The 17,219-nt window shown below is 44.0% G+C and overlaps 1 protein-coding gene across 1 annotated transcript; it reads left to right on the top strand.

Moving 5' to 3' along the window:
• Window positions 1-1,009: 1,009 nt before the first annotated feature.
• PLEKHF1 (pleckstrin homology and FYVE domain containing 1) lies at window positions 1,010-15,187 on the top strand. Its single transcript, XM_020815084.3, has 2 exons — window positions 1,010-1,436; window positions 14,230-15,187. Exon 2 carries the CDS (start codon window positions 14,243-14,245, stop codon window positions 15,050-15,052), a length of 810 nt encoding a protein of 269 aa, XP_020670743.3. The 5' UTR covers window positions 1,010-1,436; window positions 14,230-14,242; the 3' UTR covers window positions 15,053-15,187.
• Window positions 15,188-17,219: the final 2,032 nt, after the last annotated feature.

The following is a 17,219-nucleotide window of genomic DNA, read 5'->3' on the forward strand; positions in this document are numbered from 1 at the left end:
GTGTCTTTTAATTTTGTGGCTGCTGTCACCATCTGCAGTGATCATGGAGCCCAAGAAAGTAAAATCTGTCACTGCCTCCATATCTTCCCCTTCTATTTGCCAGGAGGTGATGGGACCAGTGGCCATGATCTTCTCTTTTTTTGATGTTGAGCTTCAGACCATTTTTTTGTGCTCTCCTCTTTCACCCTCATTAAGAGGTTCTTCAATTCCTCCTCACTTTCTGCCATCAGAGTGGTATCATCTGCATATTTGAGGTTACTGATATTTCTTTCGGGCAATCTTAATTCCGGTTTGGGATTCCTCCAGTCCAGCTTTCCGCATATAAGTTAAATAAGCAGGGAGACAATATACAGCCTTGCCGTACTCCTTTCCCCATTTTGAACCAATCAGTTGTTCCATATCCAGGCATTTTTGCAGCAGCAGCACATTGCTGGCTCACGATCAGAGCTACTATTGCCAAGTCAGCTGCAGGATTTTCTCCACATCAGGGTTACCAGTGAGACTTTTATTTCTACGCATTTGAACCCAAATCTTCTCAATCCAAAACTCAAGAACAGGATATTTATTTTTTTCCCGGCCTCTCAGACTAGTTAAAACAGGTAACTTTTCGAGATTTTGACATTATCCTGGCCTCTGGGAACCCATAGACTTGAGTTGTAACTGTGCATACCCTCTGATCCCTCCTTTCTTGTGTCATCACAATATAGTTCCCCGGTTCTCAGACTTTTGGTTCTTCCCCAAAAAAATCCTTATACGGAAACTTTTCTTTAAGCTGTTGAGTCTTTCTCTGCCCCTACAGATCGCTTCGCATGTATTCATTCTTTAAGAACAAAAAACAAACAAACAAAAAGCAACCCTCCCTTCTTTCACCCCCCCCTCAACAAAACGCCCCACGCTCCGATTCCGCCCCCTGATTGGCCGCTGTGTTCTTTTTTTGGGCGGGGCTAACGTGGAATGCTGAAGCTGGGCGTTCGAGAACTGGACGGTCCTGCTTCTGTCCCGGAGCGCTGATTGGCTCGCCTTTGGACAGAAGAAGCGAGGGAATGGAATGTTGGGGAGTTCGACGTTCCAGAGATACTTTGTTCCCTTTTGATCTCCCACCGCCGTGATTGCGAACGACTCGCACGCAAGGGGAGAAGAAAGGCGAGACTCCCAGCGGGGCTTTTATGGCATGTGTGCTTCGAAGTAAATCCCCACACACACACACCGAGTTCTGCAGGACTTATTTCCACGTAAATGTGCGCAGGCTTTTAAAAACAGAACCTCAGCCACGGATTACCACCAAACTCTCTTCTTTGCTGCTGCCGAGCTGCGAGGGAGATCTTTGGACTTGCACCACCTCTGAAGAGTGGATCCGTTTATAGCGAGAGGCGGATCCCGGGCATCGGAAGAGCCTCTGGCCCGATTGGGAGAGGAACCAGGAAAGTCACGAGGAGGTACATTCATGGTGTTCTCGGTCTGACTCGGCGGTGATTTCCTCCCTGCCCAAGTTTAGAGAGAGAAAGGGAGAGGAACTCGAAGGAGTTGGAGGGCGCCTCCTCGTTGCCCTTTTACGGGGCAATGGGTCATGGGACGCTTGTATTGTGTGCTTGCTTTGTAGGGCCGTTGCGAAGTTGGATGCAAGAGGAAGAGGCGCTTGTTTAACACGAGTTGCGTGCGAATGAGTGACACGACAGGGTTCCCTTTTCCCCTCGGCGCGCCTTTCAGAATTCATCGGGAAGCGTCTCTCCCACTCTTTCCCTAAAAATAAACTTTGGTGTCCTTTTGAGGAATTTGACCTTACTCTATAAAAGGAGCGACGGGGAAAGGAAGGAGGAGGGAAGCAGGCATCTGATGCTCTTGCTCTTCTTTGTGAGTGGAATGAATGTATGAGTTTGAAAAGAGAAGGGCAAAATAAAAAAGAAGAAGGAAAAAAGTATTGTAGGAGCAGTACGACAATGGAACCAGTTACCGTGAGAGTGGGGAGCGCTTCAACACTGGGGGCCTTCAAGAGGAAATTGGACCACCCTCTTGTCAGATCTGTTTTGATTTGCATTGAGCAGGCGGTTGGATTCGATGGCCTTCTAAGGCCCTTTCCAACCCAATTGTCCTCTGATTCTATGATTTACAGTTGAACCCGATTCTTTCTGCCATGGAAGTTGAAGCAGCTTGGAGAGTTCCTCCCTTTCTTTCCCCACAGCACCCCTGTGAGGTAGGCCGGCTTGAGAAATGGTGACTGGCCCCGACTAACCTTAGTTGAAAGAACAGAAGTCCACCGTGTCTTGTTCTTTTTCTTTCTATGGGACAGGCACTGCAGCATCTTCCTCGCCTCCAGATAAGGCTGTCTGACCACTTACGATCTAACGACTGTTCCTCAAGAAGTTCCTAAGTCAGCATGGGGATATATTATGTATTTTGACGTCCTGAATTTCCTCCAGAGCAGGTGGTTGGGCATTAGGTAATAGTGAAACTAAGAAATGCTCCTGTCAGTAGGAGTGATGAAACAACTCCATGATTTAAAAGCCAGCCGTGAGTCAGCTCTGTGCGCTGGGAAGGAAGCAATAGGTGTCTAAGGACTGTGTATCTTAATAAAATTGCAAATCCATATAAAATACTCTGGGTGCAGTATAAAGGGAAAGCTTTGAGGTAATCTCTGATTGTGTCAGAAAACTGGAGCTCAAGAAAAAGAAAAGTTGTCGAGGGCCCACCTGAAATTGCTTCCTGTTCTGCGGGGTTGTCAAACTGCAACCGGGCCAGTGCATACGGAGTCCATTTGTTATTGTTTCCTGTTCCATGGGGCTGCCAGATTATGTCCCAGAGATTTCGCCATGACTTGAAGAAACCCATGTGATGCAGGTTGCTGCCACTGTCTCCCCTGGGTCTCCTCAGTCAGACTCTTACCTCGCCATGTGGCCAGGCAGTTGAAGTGGAAGGGAAGGATAAGCAATGGTATCTAGAAGGAATAAGGTGATAAAGCGTGCTGCTTATATACCGCCCCATAGCGCTTCAAGCATCTCTGGGCGGTTTACAAGTTAATTATGCAAGCTACACATAACACCTCTGTATCCCTTGCCTGGGTTGCCAAAATAAGTGATTATTTGATGTTATTTTGATTCGATACATTCACTAACAGGCCCTTGGGGAGGGCAAAATAAAGAAGGCCATCTTCACACCATGAAGCAACTGGTGTAGATCACCAATTATGGCAGTAGATCCCCAAGCTGTTTTGGATAGGAGTGAGCAACATGTGGCCTTCTAGATATTTGTGGGCTGCATAACCTATTATCCTTGGTCATACTGGTTGGGGATGATAGCCATTGCAGTCCAACAACTTCTGATATGCCAGCCAGACTGAGGGCCTCGAATTGTATTTGGGAGACAGCAGCAGAGAAACCAGCATCACGGAGCTGGCATCATGCCCTTCCCACAGCAAGCTCTGGAGAAAAGTCACGCCACTCTACTTTGCTCAAGTCGAAATTGTTAAGCGTACTGGAAGGGTGGCCCTCTATAAATCTGCCTCTGTGCAGTGAGCCGTTTGTGCTGGCCTCCTGTGGACATGAGTCAGAGGGTGGAGCTGGCCCTCCCAGTGGCCCCAATCTGTCTTTTGTTGAAGTCAAACTTCTGACCCTCTCGGTTTTTTTGTTTTTCCTTGAAAAAGAAACCAAACAAAAAGCTAGAAATCAGCCAGCTTTACCCATTTTGCCAAACATGTCCAACAGCTACAGCATTTGTCACAGATGCACAACTGAGTCACCGAGGACCAGAGAGAGAGAGAGAGAAGGATCTGCAATCACAGCCCCACCAAACTTTGGACTGGTGTCAAACTGGGTCCAGAGGATGACATTCGGAAACCAAATTACTTCCATAACAGGAGACATACAAAGATATGAATGTTTTGAGGTTCTTCTGTCGTAACCTCCAGAGTTGGGGAAAGTTCCATTTTTGGAATACAATACTCAGAATCCCCCAACCACTATGTATGGCCATGCTGGCTGGGGGCTTTGGACATTGTAGTCCAAGAAAACAACGTTGCCAAGTTCTACTCATGACTCAAGTTGTGGCCGCTGAAACTATTGAAGGGCCTTAAAAGGTGGTAGGAGGGGGGCACAAACATAAACCCCATTCCCACATTCCCTTCCCGTGTGAACAGCACTTAGATCTTTGTACGACACACGCAGTGGTCTAAGGCGAGGTCTGTAAGCATGTTTACACACTTCCAGAGCTCAGTAACCAGGTTTTCCACCTGGGGTCTAAGTGATGATCTGAGTGGCTTCTAGGGAGAGGACACCTAGACCCTTTTAGGTGTCTCCACCATTTCAGGCTTCCCAACTGGAAAACAGAGGCAGTTTCAGTCCCTCTGGATTCCCAAGAAATTTCTTCTGAAACAAACAAACAGAGAGAGAGAGAGAAAGGCCCCATCCTTGCCCAGAGGTAGGCGCATAAGGGTGATACTATTACTCATCAAAGTGTGTGCCATAAGCAGGAAAATATAAGCCACAATTCATTGCTTGACTCATCAGATCTCTTAGCTCATGCCAGGCCATTCTTTCTTTGGAATTTTGTCCAGAAAAATCTTTAGGGAGAAGGGCACTAGGACATCTAGGTAAGCCTTGTTAATGTTTTTTGGTTCTTAAAACAAGATAGAATTTGAGCTGGATGTCCTGATCCAGCTAGGGAAGGGCTCCTTGAGTAAAGACATTGCTCTCTGTGGGGCTGTGTTGGAACACAAGCACAATTCTGCCCAAGGGGAAAGAGAACAGAATTTAAAGCCTATTGAATGAACCATCCTGGTTCCGAATGGTGTGAATCTAGAATAGTTACTTCCTTAGACTACAACGCCCAGAATTCTCCGAGCCTGCAGCAGGGTGGGCTTGATTTAAACCAGGATTTCAATTTTTAGAAAAGACAAAAGCTGTTGAGCATGGACAGAGTTTCTACTCCAGTCCTCTGAAGATGCCGGCCACAGAGACTGCCGAAACGTCAGGAAGAACAACCTTCAGAACACGGCCAAAGAGCCCGAAAAACCCACAACAACCATCAGATCCCGGCCGTGAAAGTCTTCGAGAATAAATCTTAGCCTTCTTTCTCCTTCCACCAAGTTTGAGTAACTCTTAAACCAGAAATGGAAAGCCTTTGGCCTTCTAGATATTTGGGACAACAATTCCCATAATCCCTTGCCATTGGCTGGTACTTCTGGGTGTTAACGCTCAAAATATCTGCAGAGTCAAATGTGCCCCACCCCAGCCTTAAGTTGTCAAATTGATGCTGTGGCCTGACTTGCTACAGGGTAGGGTATAACAAAGATCAGTCAATGAATAGCTTTGTTGATTTCATCAGAGAAGGAGATAGGAAGAAAGGCCGGTGTCTGGGTGAAACAAAGGTTAGGTACTTTGTCCTGGTTCTTAGTGATCTCTGTCGTCTCGGTGTGGGTGGAGAGGACACAGCCTTGATAAGCCTACTGTAGGAACCACTTCCCTTCATGCTAGTTATAAGGAGAGATGGGAGATGTTCTGGCAGCTACAGTCGAAAGAAGGTTGTAGTCAAGGCAAATGTTTCCCATCACTGGTTATCTGGCAGGAACGAGGGACCTTTGGCTCACTAGATGATTGTACTACAACTCACACAGTCTTGGTTGTGTTTGGTGGAACTAATGGGATCTGTAGTCCAAAACACCTACCACATAACAGTAGATTGTAGAGAGGACTCAGAGAAGTAGATGGTCGTGCTGATTTAAATCCAGAGCTCTCAATGAGAAGAAAAAACCCAAGTATCTCTGGAATGTCAGTGTGCTATCTAGATCAGTACAGTCACGCCTCGCTTAATGACGTTAATTCATTCCAGCGAAATCTCTATAGAGCGAAAATGTCATAAAGCGAAATTAAAAAGCCCATTGAAACGCATTGAAAACCCTTCAATACGTTCCAATGGGCTGAAAAATCACCATCCAGCAAAGATCCTCCATATGGCGGCCATTTTCGGTGCCTGTATAGCGAGGAATCCGTCCCTAAGCACAGCGGGGAGCCATTTTGAGCACCCGGCGGCCATTTTGAAACCCCAACGATCAGCTGTTTTGATCGTCGTAGTGCGAAGAATCGGTTCCTGGGGCAGGGAACCGATCTTCGCGAAGCGGAAAACAACCCCATTTAAAACATCGTCGTGAAGCGGATTCGTCATAATGCGGGGTAATCGTTAAGTGGGGCATGACTGTAGTTAACTTGGATCCCCAGCTGCTCTTGGACTAAAACTCCCAGAAGCCTTCACCGCTAGCTGTACAGGCTAGGATTTGGGGGCATTTTAGTTCATCTGGGGAACCATGGTTGGAAACTCCTGCTCTAGCAGTGGTGGGCACGCTGCAGCCCTTGACGGAAGGGTGGTTGGTCTGTAAGGTCTTCAAACATTGCCCGCCTAGCCAGGGATAAGGAATGCTGGACATTCCATTCCAACCAACCCACCCTGGAGGTCTGCTTTACTGCAGATCTATCCCCATGTTCTAAGCGGACAAATTTTGGAACACAGTCCGTGTGAATTTTAAAAAAACTGTCCCCATTTCTGCAAGCAGAGGTTTGTTCTGCTAGCATCACATGTTGTATCTGCCTCTGAAGTTTTTTGTTTTCAGGCATTGTAGCAGAAAGGTCTGCTCACATTTCAAAAGACAGCCTGTGTGGCTACAGAATGTTCACAGGATTCAACAGCAAAGGTTTTTTTTCCACTGAAACCCAACAGTCTGAGGCTGCAGCCCCACATTCACTTGGCACTCAACTTTGATGAACTCACGGGAATGACATCTGAGTAGGCACGTGTGGGGTTGCACTTTAGAACGGCTTGACTTTGGCAGGATTGTGCCCATGGATCCAAGATCACCTCCCTAACAGTTAAGACCCAATACTTCATTTTTATTTCTTCTTTGAATAAAATATATGTTAATGGTGAGATTCTTGGAACTCAAAATAAGATTGCAGTTGGAAGGGAAAAAATCTGCTTGTAACTCTGTAAGTGATTGCCAAACATCAGGGGGGAAAATCACTGTCTCGTCTTAGTCAAGTCTGCTCTGAATCCTGCTAGCTCACAAGATTCCTTACCTTTAGGCTCTCTTCCAACACATCTTGTTCTTCCTCTCTTCTGCTTGTTTTTTTTTTAATACTCAAGAGTTTCCAGTTTTTTCCTCCATTGTATAAACTGGCTTAAAAGGATTGAACAAGTACTAAACTTAAAAACAGCAAACCAAAGCGACAAACAAAACCCATTAAACGCAGTAAGGTACAGCAATCCCTTTAAAAGCCCTGCTCAGGCAGCCACTCACTCAGGGAAAGCCTGCCTGACAAGGAAGATCTTTGCCTGCTTGAGGAAGGACATCAAAGATGGGGCCAGGCTGGCCTCCTGTGGGAGGGAGTTCATAGAATCATGGAAAGGACCTAGAAGGCCATTGAGTCCAACCCTCTGCTCAATGCAGAAATCCCCTGCAAAGGAGATCTGCCAGGTGGTTGTCTGAATTTCTCCTGAAGGCCTCCAGTGTTGGAGCACTCGCCACCTCCCGAGGTAATTGATTCCATTACCGCACTGCTCTAACAGCTGGAACGTTTTTCCTGATATTCAACTGAAACGTGGCGTCTTATAACTTGAGCCCATTGTCATGTGTCCTGCACTCTGGGATGATCAAGAACAGATCCCACCTTTCAAGTATTTGAAAAGTGCAATCACTCTTCTTTTTTCTTCTTTTCTCAAGGCTAAACAAGTTGGGTTCTTTCAGTCTGTCCTCGTAGGCCTTGGTTTCCAGCCCCCTGATCATCCTTGTTGCCTTCCTCTGAACTTGTTCCAGTTTGACATCCTTCTTGAGGTGTGGTGGCCGGAACTGGACACAATACTTGAGTTGAGACCCAACCAGTGCCAAATAGAGGGGAACTACTACCTCGTGGGATTTGGAGACTATGCTTTTGTTAATGCAGTATTTGCCTTTTTTGTAGCCACATCACACTGTTGGCTCATATTCAGCTTGTGATATGTGATGAAAGTCTGGGAGCAGCAACAGAGAAGGCCCTCTCCTGTGTCCCCACCAAATGTGAGGGTGGCAGGATTGAGAGAAAGGTCTCCCCTGATGATCTTAACTCCTGAGCAGGCTCATAAAGGGAGACACACTCCTCGAGATAGCTACCATAGGGCTACTTCTAAAATCTGCATTGCAATGTTAACACTTCTTTCTACAATGGTGCCTCACTAGACAATGATAATCCGTTCCACTGAAATCACTGTTTAGCAAAATCATCATCTAGCGAAAAGCATTTCCCCATTGGAATGCATTGAAACCTGTTTAATGCATTCCAATGGGGAAGAATCGTCGTTGCCTAGCGAAGATCAGCCATAGGAAAGCCGCTTTGCAAACCGCCGATCAGCTGTTTAAATTGCTGTCTTGCGAAGCTTAGGTCCTGAAAGCACCTGTTTTGCAAAAACGGAGGTAGCTGTCAAAATCGTTGACTAGCAAAAATCGGTTTGCGAAGCAGGGACCAAACATTGTCCAGCAAAATTCCCCCATAGGAATCACTGTTTTGCGAATCGCTATAGCGATCGCAGAAAGCCAATGTCTAGCGAAAAAACTGTCATGCGGGGTAACTGTCTAGCGAGGTACCACTGTATATGTTATTCTATCAAACATTCCTCTGATCAAAAGGCGAGTTTTGGAATGACAGAGAGGAAGCACCTCTCTGGAAAGGCAAGCCAAATGGCTTGAAAATAGAATCTTGTGCTAAGGGACAACCGCTTTCTGTCTTTCATCCTCAGCCAGCCTGTAGGAATGCAATTAAGCCCATCAAGGGCACAGCTAAAAACATTTACATTCCAAGGGGGAAAGTCCACAGAAAAGGACTGTGTGACTAATCAGTCGCCGGGATTCTGCGATAAAAGGTTACCCCCTGTCAAGAGCTCTTGAGGAAAACGACTTCACTCTAATGGCCATGAAAGACTGGCTCTCTAGCTGCTTTTATAATAGATATAGATATAGATAAATGTAATAATTGAGGGATGCTGTTTTTAGCTGTGTGTTCCTACTTCAAACAAGCACTGAAGTTTTAAGACATTTCTTCCCAAGTGACTTTCATACATCTGTGCTCTTGAATGTGCAGGAGTCATTAGTTTCATAATAGCAGAAGTAAAAGGACTTGACGGCCGTGTTCTTTCTTGTCCCTTGACTATCAGGCTGACTAATGGCAAAGGAAGTCAGCAGGTCACTGCTACTTAACTAACCTCCAGAGCAACCTGGTGCATTAGACAGTGCCTTCATTTTTTAAAATCTGTTGAAAAGATGCTGTGATGGATAGCTCAGAGGTTGGGAGTTCAATTTTGCACTGTGCTGCTTTGATAGCGGCTGGACTCCCTGATCCATAGGGTCCCTTCCAGCTCAGCTGTTCTTAGATGATTATTCTTATTCTTCAATAAGGCAAGGCAGTCTTTGACTGGTCTTATATAAAAGATACAAGTTTTAACCAAAAACGTAAGTATCTGTTAAATATTTTGTGTGTGTATGTGTTCTCAGCTGACAAGTAAGAGCCAAATTATAGAGGCCCTAACAGGGTTTTCAAGGGAAGTGAAATATTTAAGGAGTGCCTTACCAGTTGGGACGCGGTGGCGTTGCGGGTTAAACCGCAGAAGCCTCTGTGCTGCAGGGTCAGAAAACCAGCAGTCGTAAGATCGAATCCACGCAACGGAGTGAGCTCCCATCGCTTGTCCCAGCTCCTGCCAACCTAGCAGTTCGAAAGCATGTAAATGTGAGTAGATAAATAGGTACCACCTCAGCGGGAAGGTAGCAGCATTCCGTGTCTAGTTGCACTGGCCATGTGACCACGGAAACTGTCTTCGGACAAAACGCTGGCTCTACGGCTTGGAGACAGGGATGAGCACCGTGCCTTAGAGTCGGACGCGGTGGACTAAATGTCAAGGAGAACCTTTACCGTTACCTTACCAGTTCCACTCCCTCAGTGAGGGATTTGAATCCTGGTCTCCAGAGTCTTAGTCCATCACTCTATCCACTACACCACTCTGGAAATCCTAATGTAGTTCTTAATATTGCCCCCCAAAAAGTTGCAGTTCTGATGGTGTTATTTCAGAGAGTTCCAGCTTATTACAATACATTATAACATTCTATGGCATTGTTCCCAGTGCCCCAATGACTTTGGGAACCACTGAAATGTATTCCGTCCAGAAGTTAATTATTTCTATTCTGACTCTGTATTTTGTTAATTTTTCCAATTCTTTATCTTCAACTCCGACATCCCTTAGAATTTCAGTGTCAATTACCTGGCCTTTCTTCATTCTGTCACTGTGGTGGATTATGCTGAAAGTGTTTATCTGTTTGGAGCTGAAAGTCCCACGAGATCTTAACTTGATCTTTTTCTGATACCTTCTCTACCTGGTGTTTCCATGGATTCATGGATATTGGCAGATTACATTTTTTTACGTAACAACCAGTATATTAATTTTGCAACTCTGTTGTGTCTAGCTTTGTAGTTCGTGTGTGCAGTCTTTTTCACAGATGAGGTATGACACAGTTTATTCTTTTTCTTGGCAGATTCAACATTTGCTGCTTACAATAATTCCTTGAATTTTTGCTTTCATGACATTAGTTTGGAGTGCTTGTTCTTGCGTAGAAATATCAATATTAGTAGTAGTAGTACCATATTTCCCCGAAAATAAGACAGGGTCTTATATGAATTTTTGCTCCAAAAACATTTATTGCAGCAATAAATGTTTTATTGCTTTTTCATGTACAACAATCTACATTTATTCAGATACAATCATATCATCATCTTTTGGTTGCTACACAATCCTGCACAAGGGTGGAGGGCAGGGTTTCACTTAAAAGGGGCTTATTTTTGCAGTAGAGCTTATATTACAACCATCCTGAAAACTCGTACTAGTGCTTATTTTCAGGATAGGTCTTATTTTGGGGAAACAGGGTGGTAGTAGTAGTAGTAGTAGTAGTAGTAGTAGTAGTAGTAGTAGTAGTAGTAGTAATAGTAGTAGTAGTAGTAGTAGTAGTATAACTTTAATCTATATGGTTATTTCGCATGGTCATATATCACCTGCTCACCTATGGTGAGCAAAATATGTCCTTCTGGTGATCAGGCAAATATATTTTTGTAAAAAGAAAGACTTAGTTCTTATTATCCCTGCCCAGTCTTTCAAGCTGTTGGAAAAACATATTGCTATAGTTAAGACTTCTTTTCCCAGGGTTACTCAGGAGACTGGTGTTGCATGTTATGTTCCTCATCAAAACTAGGATGTGTTGTGGGTGGGTTTGTTTGGATTTGAAATTCATCCACTACATTTGATACTTAGGAAGGGATGTTTTTCTCAAATGAGACTGACATGGAATGGCCACAGAGAAGCCTTACCCTGCAGCTTATATATGGGAGCAGGTGTATACATCATGGGAAAATAGAAGAGTATATATTTTCTCTGTCCAGAGTAAGTTGTTGTTCCAAGGGAACAACTTTACAGGTTATGTGCATTAGGTGATCTTTTCAGTTTCAATCAATGCTATGATGATGCTTGGAATTCCCAGTGTAGTGTAGTGGATAGAGTGACGGACTAAGACTCTGTAGACCAAAGTTTGAATCCCCACCTGACTATGAAAACTCAGTGGGGGAGTCGAACACACACACACACACACACACACACACACACACACACACACACACACACACACACACACACACACACACACACACACACACACACACACACACACACACACACACACACACACAAATGCTGCTTAGTTTTTAAGTTGGGTGCAAATGTGCAGTTCTTGAATACTTATAAAATGTTCATCAAATTTAAGGTGTATTTGTTCAAGCTAATACACAGGTACTATAGGCTGCAACCTCAGATTGTCTGCAAATAAATATTCACTGAATCCTGTTGACTCTGCTTGAGAAATGTAACCAGTTCTTCTTTCGAGCAGTAATGGCTAGCATATTTTGGAGCTGGCTCTAGCAAACCACCTCAGAATGATCATTTTAGTAGAAAAGGAAGCCAACTTAGGCCATGGTTTGGCCTAAGATGGCCACATAGCTCCACCTTATCACTCTGAGTAACAACAACTCTCCATGATTTTCTACAAGATTCATCACTTGTAGATGAATTCAACTTGCCACCCTCAAATCAGATTGCATGTGCCAGCGTGGCAGCTTCCAAAGTTGTGGTTTCATGTGCACAAATATTGAACAGGATGCTGGCCTATACATTTAGGAAACTGCATGATGAGAGGCTTCGTCGCTGTTTGTAACACTGCTCTTACAAAAGAATCACAATAGAATGTCTTCCCTCTTTGTAAAAACAAAACAGAAAACCTCTGGTTCACCAGGATACAGACATGCAAACTTTATGCAGCGCATTTTTGGCATGTGGGAGCATGCACACATGTAATTTACACACTTGTGTCCAAGAAGAAGAAGAAGAAGATATGAAAGCTAATTAATGCTGACAACAAATGATGACTCTGCCAAGAAAAAGATGAAACTGGGTCACATCTCATCTGTGAATATCCAAAGACGGCATAAACAGATTACAAAGTTAGACATGATAGAGTGGCAAAATAATGCACTGGTCATTTTGCAAAATTTGCCAGCCTCCAAAAACCCATGGGAATATCAGGTAGAGAAGGTGTCAGGAAATGACAAAGTCAAAATCTTGTGGAATTTCCAGATCCTAACTAATAGACACATTGAATATAACACACCAGACACAGTAGTAATAGAACAAAGAAATGTCTGGATCATTAACATTGCAATTCCAGGGGATGCCAGAGCTGAAAATAAAGAATTGGAAAAACTAACAAAGTACAGAGACTTGGCCATTAAAACATCTTGCCTTTGGAACACTTCACAGTGGTCCCCGTAGTAATAGGGGCTTTGGGAACAATATGTCACACGGTATTATAAGCAGTTGCAGATTTTAGAAATAACATCATCAGAACTAAAATAAAACACAGTAATATTAGGAACACTATATATACTACATCGATATTTAAGAGATACTTAGGTTTTTGGTTAAAACTTGTATCCGTTATGTAATTCCAATGTTTTTATAATTTTGATTGGCCATGTCTGGTATTTTAGTATAATAATAGGTCATCAAGTCAATTCTGAATTATAGCAACCCTTTTCAGGGTTTTCTAAGTGGGGAGTACTCAGAGAAGTGTTTCAGCATTCCCTTTTTCTGGGGGCATTCTGGGACAGTGCAGCTTGCCCAAGGCTAATCAGGCTGACTTTTCATCTTGGAGGCACAATGGGGGAATAAACTCACAATCTCTGGCATCTAAACCACTGAGCTACCCAAGCAACTAAATAAACAATGTAATTCAGCATCCATTGCATATATAATATAGTTGAGCTCTATTTCATTAGTCTTCTGTTGATGCTTGTTTATGTTTTGCTATATTTTGGCAGGTTTTTGTGATATAATATGTTAGACATTTGTACCTGGTTATTTTAGTTATGTGCTTTTTGTAGAGATACGTGTGAGCAAAGAAGGCATTTGTGCTCCAGTTCCTGCTGGACTGCAACTCCAACAAGAGCAGCCGATGGCCAAGCCGTGAGTTGCAGGCCGACAGCATCTGAAAGGCTAAGCATTGCCCAGCCCTGATGTATTTATTTATTTATTTATTTATTTATTTATTTATTTATTTATTTATTTATTTATTTATTTATTTATTTATTTATTTATTTATTTATACCCCACCTATCTGGCCCACCGGACCACTCTAGGCGTACATAGACTCTTGGCAACTCTCCATTCCTAGGAGGAAGGCCAAAGTGTTATTATAAAGATGATCAATAATTGACAAAAGTTAAGTCAGTTTCAGTGTCATAGATCCCCTGAATCATCTCCTCAAGGGTAAGTCAAGATTTATGTAAACCCCATTGATTCTATGTGCGTCTTCTAGATGAGACCAGTAATTGGGGTTAGATTAATAGTAACAATCATAACAACATGATTTGATTAGGCCTGAGGTATGTAGAACTGTGCTGGATGTGGAATTCCACATGTGAAATTGTGCTCCATTTAAGGTCATACAAATTGGTTAGTATAACTTGATTTTGCTTGGGCTGGATACCTTTAAAAATCATGACTTTGTTGCTATGAATTTAGCTATGGAGGCTTGTCGGTGTGTTTGCATTGATTTTTCACAGCATTGACGAGAGGAAGGGCTTTGTGTCATCGTCATTCACAGTTTCTGTATTTCTTCCTTGCTTGCAGGCGACTAACCGAGATGGTCGACCACCTGGCTAATACTGAGATTAACAGCCAACGCATTGCTGCTGTGGAAAACTGCTTTGGAACATCTGGCCAGCCATTGGCGGTGCCAGGAAGAGTCCTCTTGGGGGAAGGGATTTTGACCAAAGAGTGCCGGAAGAAAGCCAAGCCACGGATCTTCTTCCTTTTCAACGACATCCTTGTGTACGGGACCATCGTGATCAACAAAAGGAAGTACAGCTCCCAGCATATCATCCCTCTTCACGAAGTCACCTTGGAAACGTTGCCGGATACTTTGCAAATGAAGAACCGCTGGATGATCAAGACGGCCAAAAAGTCCTTCGTCGTGTCTGCAGCTTCTCTGACAGAGAGGAAAGAGTGGATCAGCCACCTCGAGGAGTGCATCCGCCACTTGTTGTCCAAGACAGGCCAGCAGCCCCCCACGGAACATGCCGCACCCTGGATCCCGGATAAGGCCACCGACATCTGCATGCGCTGCACGCACACCAAGTTTTCCACTCTCACGCGGAGGCACCATTGCCGGAAATGCGGTTTCGTCGTGTGCGGAGACTGTTCCCGGCAAAGGTTTCTCATGCCTCGGCTGTCCCCAAAGCCCTTGAGGGTTTGCAACCTTTGCTACAGGCAGCTGATGGCAGAAAAAAAGGAAACGGAAGACCAGCCGAAGCCCATTCATTCTCCTCTCACCGGTTACGATCCTTCCAGCGGAGATGACAGTGACCGATCTGACGAGGATAAACTGGAACAGTGGCCGGCAGAGTCCGAGTTTTACACCTCAAATGTACCTTGGTCATCTTTCCATAGATGACCTCTGCATGGCTTTTGTGGTTTTAGGGAACATGATCGACTTCTGAGAAGCCTAAAGCAGCGGTCCCCAACCTTTTTCGGACTGCAGACCGGTTGGGAGGGTGCGGGTTCCATGCATGGAGGGGTAGGGGCACCACCGTGCTCATGGGTGGGCATGTTGAGCTCGTGGTTGGGCGTGGGTGCTTTGCAGATGAGTGCATTATGCTCGTGCACATGAGTGCAACACACCCATCCGCGAGTGCAAGATGCCCACTGTCCATGCGTGCAGGGTGCCAGAGATCTGTGCCCAGTTCAAGGAAGCTCATGGACCGGCACCGGGCCGTGGACCAGGGGTTGGGGACCCCTGGCCTAAAGAACATGCAAGTGCCTTATCAAAGGAGCAGCGGACAGAAGAACAGCTTTAATTGTGTAGGTGTTTTTTAGCTCTCTGTCTTTTCCTCTTTGATGAATAAGGGAGAAAAGAGGTGCCTCCCATCACAGCCATTGGTCAGGGATTATGCACCAGTTTTTCTGCCTCTAAAGGCCTGCTTGTCGCCTTTTTGCAAATTGTGTTTAACCAAAGTTTTTACAAAACAGAGCTACATGTGATCCAAAACATGACAGATGTCGAACAATCTTGAGAGTATTGCCCCTTTTTAATTCAGCCTTCCCCAGCCCGATACCTGCCAGATGTTTTGGGATTACAGCCTCATCATTTCTAACCATTGTTCAGGCTGGCTGGGGCTGACAGGAATTGTTCTCAGAACATCTGGAGAGCAACCCGTTTGAAGGAAGCGGTGTTAATTTGATTTGGAGGCTAATGCTTGTCACATTTTTCCACTCCCGAAACACTGAATTTCAGCCTGGGAATGATTGCTAGCTTGTCTGTTAGTAATTACATGCCATCAAGTCTGCTGGATAGCTCAGTGGTTTAGGTCTCTGGCTATGGAGCCAGAGGCTGGGAGTTCAATTCCTCCACTGTGCCTCTTTCAAAAAGGGCTGGGTTTGATAATCCATTGGGGCCTCTTCTGGCTCTGCCGTTCTACCATGTAAGTCAATTCTGACGTATGATTATCACTTCCAGGGGTTTTAAAGTATAAAGTACTCAGAAGTGCTTTACCATTCCCTTTCTCTGGGGGCACTCTGAGACGTGTAGCTTGACCAAGACCACACAGGCTGCCCTCACACAAAGCATGATGGGGAATCAAATCCCTGGCTCCTGGCTCTCCAACCATGTGCTCCATCTCACTGAGCTATCCAGCCAGCTGGCTTGTAGTTAAAACATGCCAAATCATTTCCACTGAAGAAGCCCATCTTTCTCAGAGAACGGGAGATCAGACTCTTGATCCAGACACATCAAAGTTATCAAATCCATAGAGAGATCCACTTGATACTGTAATTGGAAACTGGGAGACTTTGAAGTGGAAATTAAACAAGGGTTAGTAGAACTCTTCTATATTTCATGCACCAAACCCTATATATTAGGCTTTTTTTAAAACCAGACAGATGGCTTCTTTGGATGAGTCTCATCCTGCATGGAAAGAAGACCAAAGACAAAAAATCTGACATTGCTTTCATGATTTCATTCTGAGTAGTGTTAGGAATCAACATGAAAGACAGATTTGCAGTGTTAAGGCTAGTCCTAGTACTGAGTTCTAGAAGTGGATGTTTTTAATTTTAAAAAAAACATTGGCGGAACAACTTGTTTGAATTTTAAAAAGCTGTCTTCTTAACTATGGTACAATATTATGAATTTGGCCTATCTGTGTAAGTGCTTTGTTATATTTTCTAGATTTAGAATTTTAATTTTATTTTGGCTTTGATTTATTTTCAGTATTCAAAACAATAAAGTAAATACCACTAGCACTGGCATCTCAGTGTATTCTTGAGACATCAAATGGCATGTTTTCCACATGCACAACCCCATATAAAAATATTTATTTTGAAACCCTTAAAATAGTTAGTAGACCAAAATCTGGTTTGTAGATTTTTTTTTCATGCCAGAATGGTTTTATCCAAGTTATTGGAAACTTCCATTATAGAATATTGTTTGGCATTGTATCTGAATAAGATCTTCAAAACTTTAGCTTTAGCACTAATACATTCACATTAAAACATGTAAGAAACTCAGTTTGTTAATGGGAGATCATTAATGGAATGCTAATAAAATGAGTTTGCTGATTGATTCA

This window comes from Pogona vitticeps, chromosome 10 (assembly GCF_051106095.1).
Source record: "Pogona vitticeps strain Pit_001003342236 chromosome 10, PviZW2.1, whole genome shotgun sequence".
In the NCBI taxonomy this organism is placed as follows: domain Eukaryota; kingdom Metazoa; phylum Chordata; class Lepidosauria; order Squamata; family Agamidae; genus Pogona; species Pogona vitticeps.

Bases quoted from the DNA above. Each gene is read 5' to 3' on its own strand.
- PLEKHF1 (XM_020815084.3), top strand. From the start codon at position 14,243: ATGGTCGACCACCTGGCTAATACTGAGATTAACAGCCAACGCATTGCT.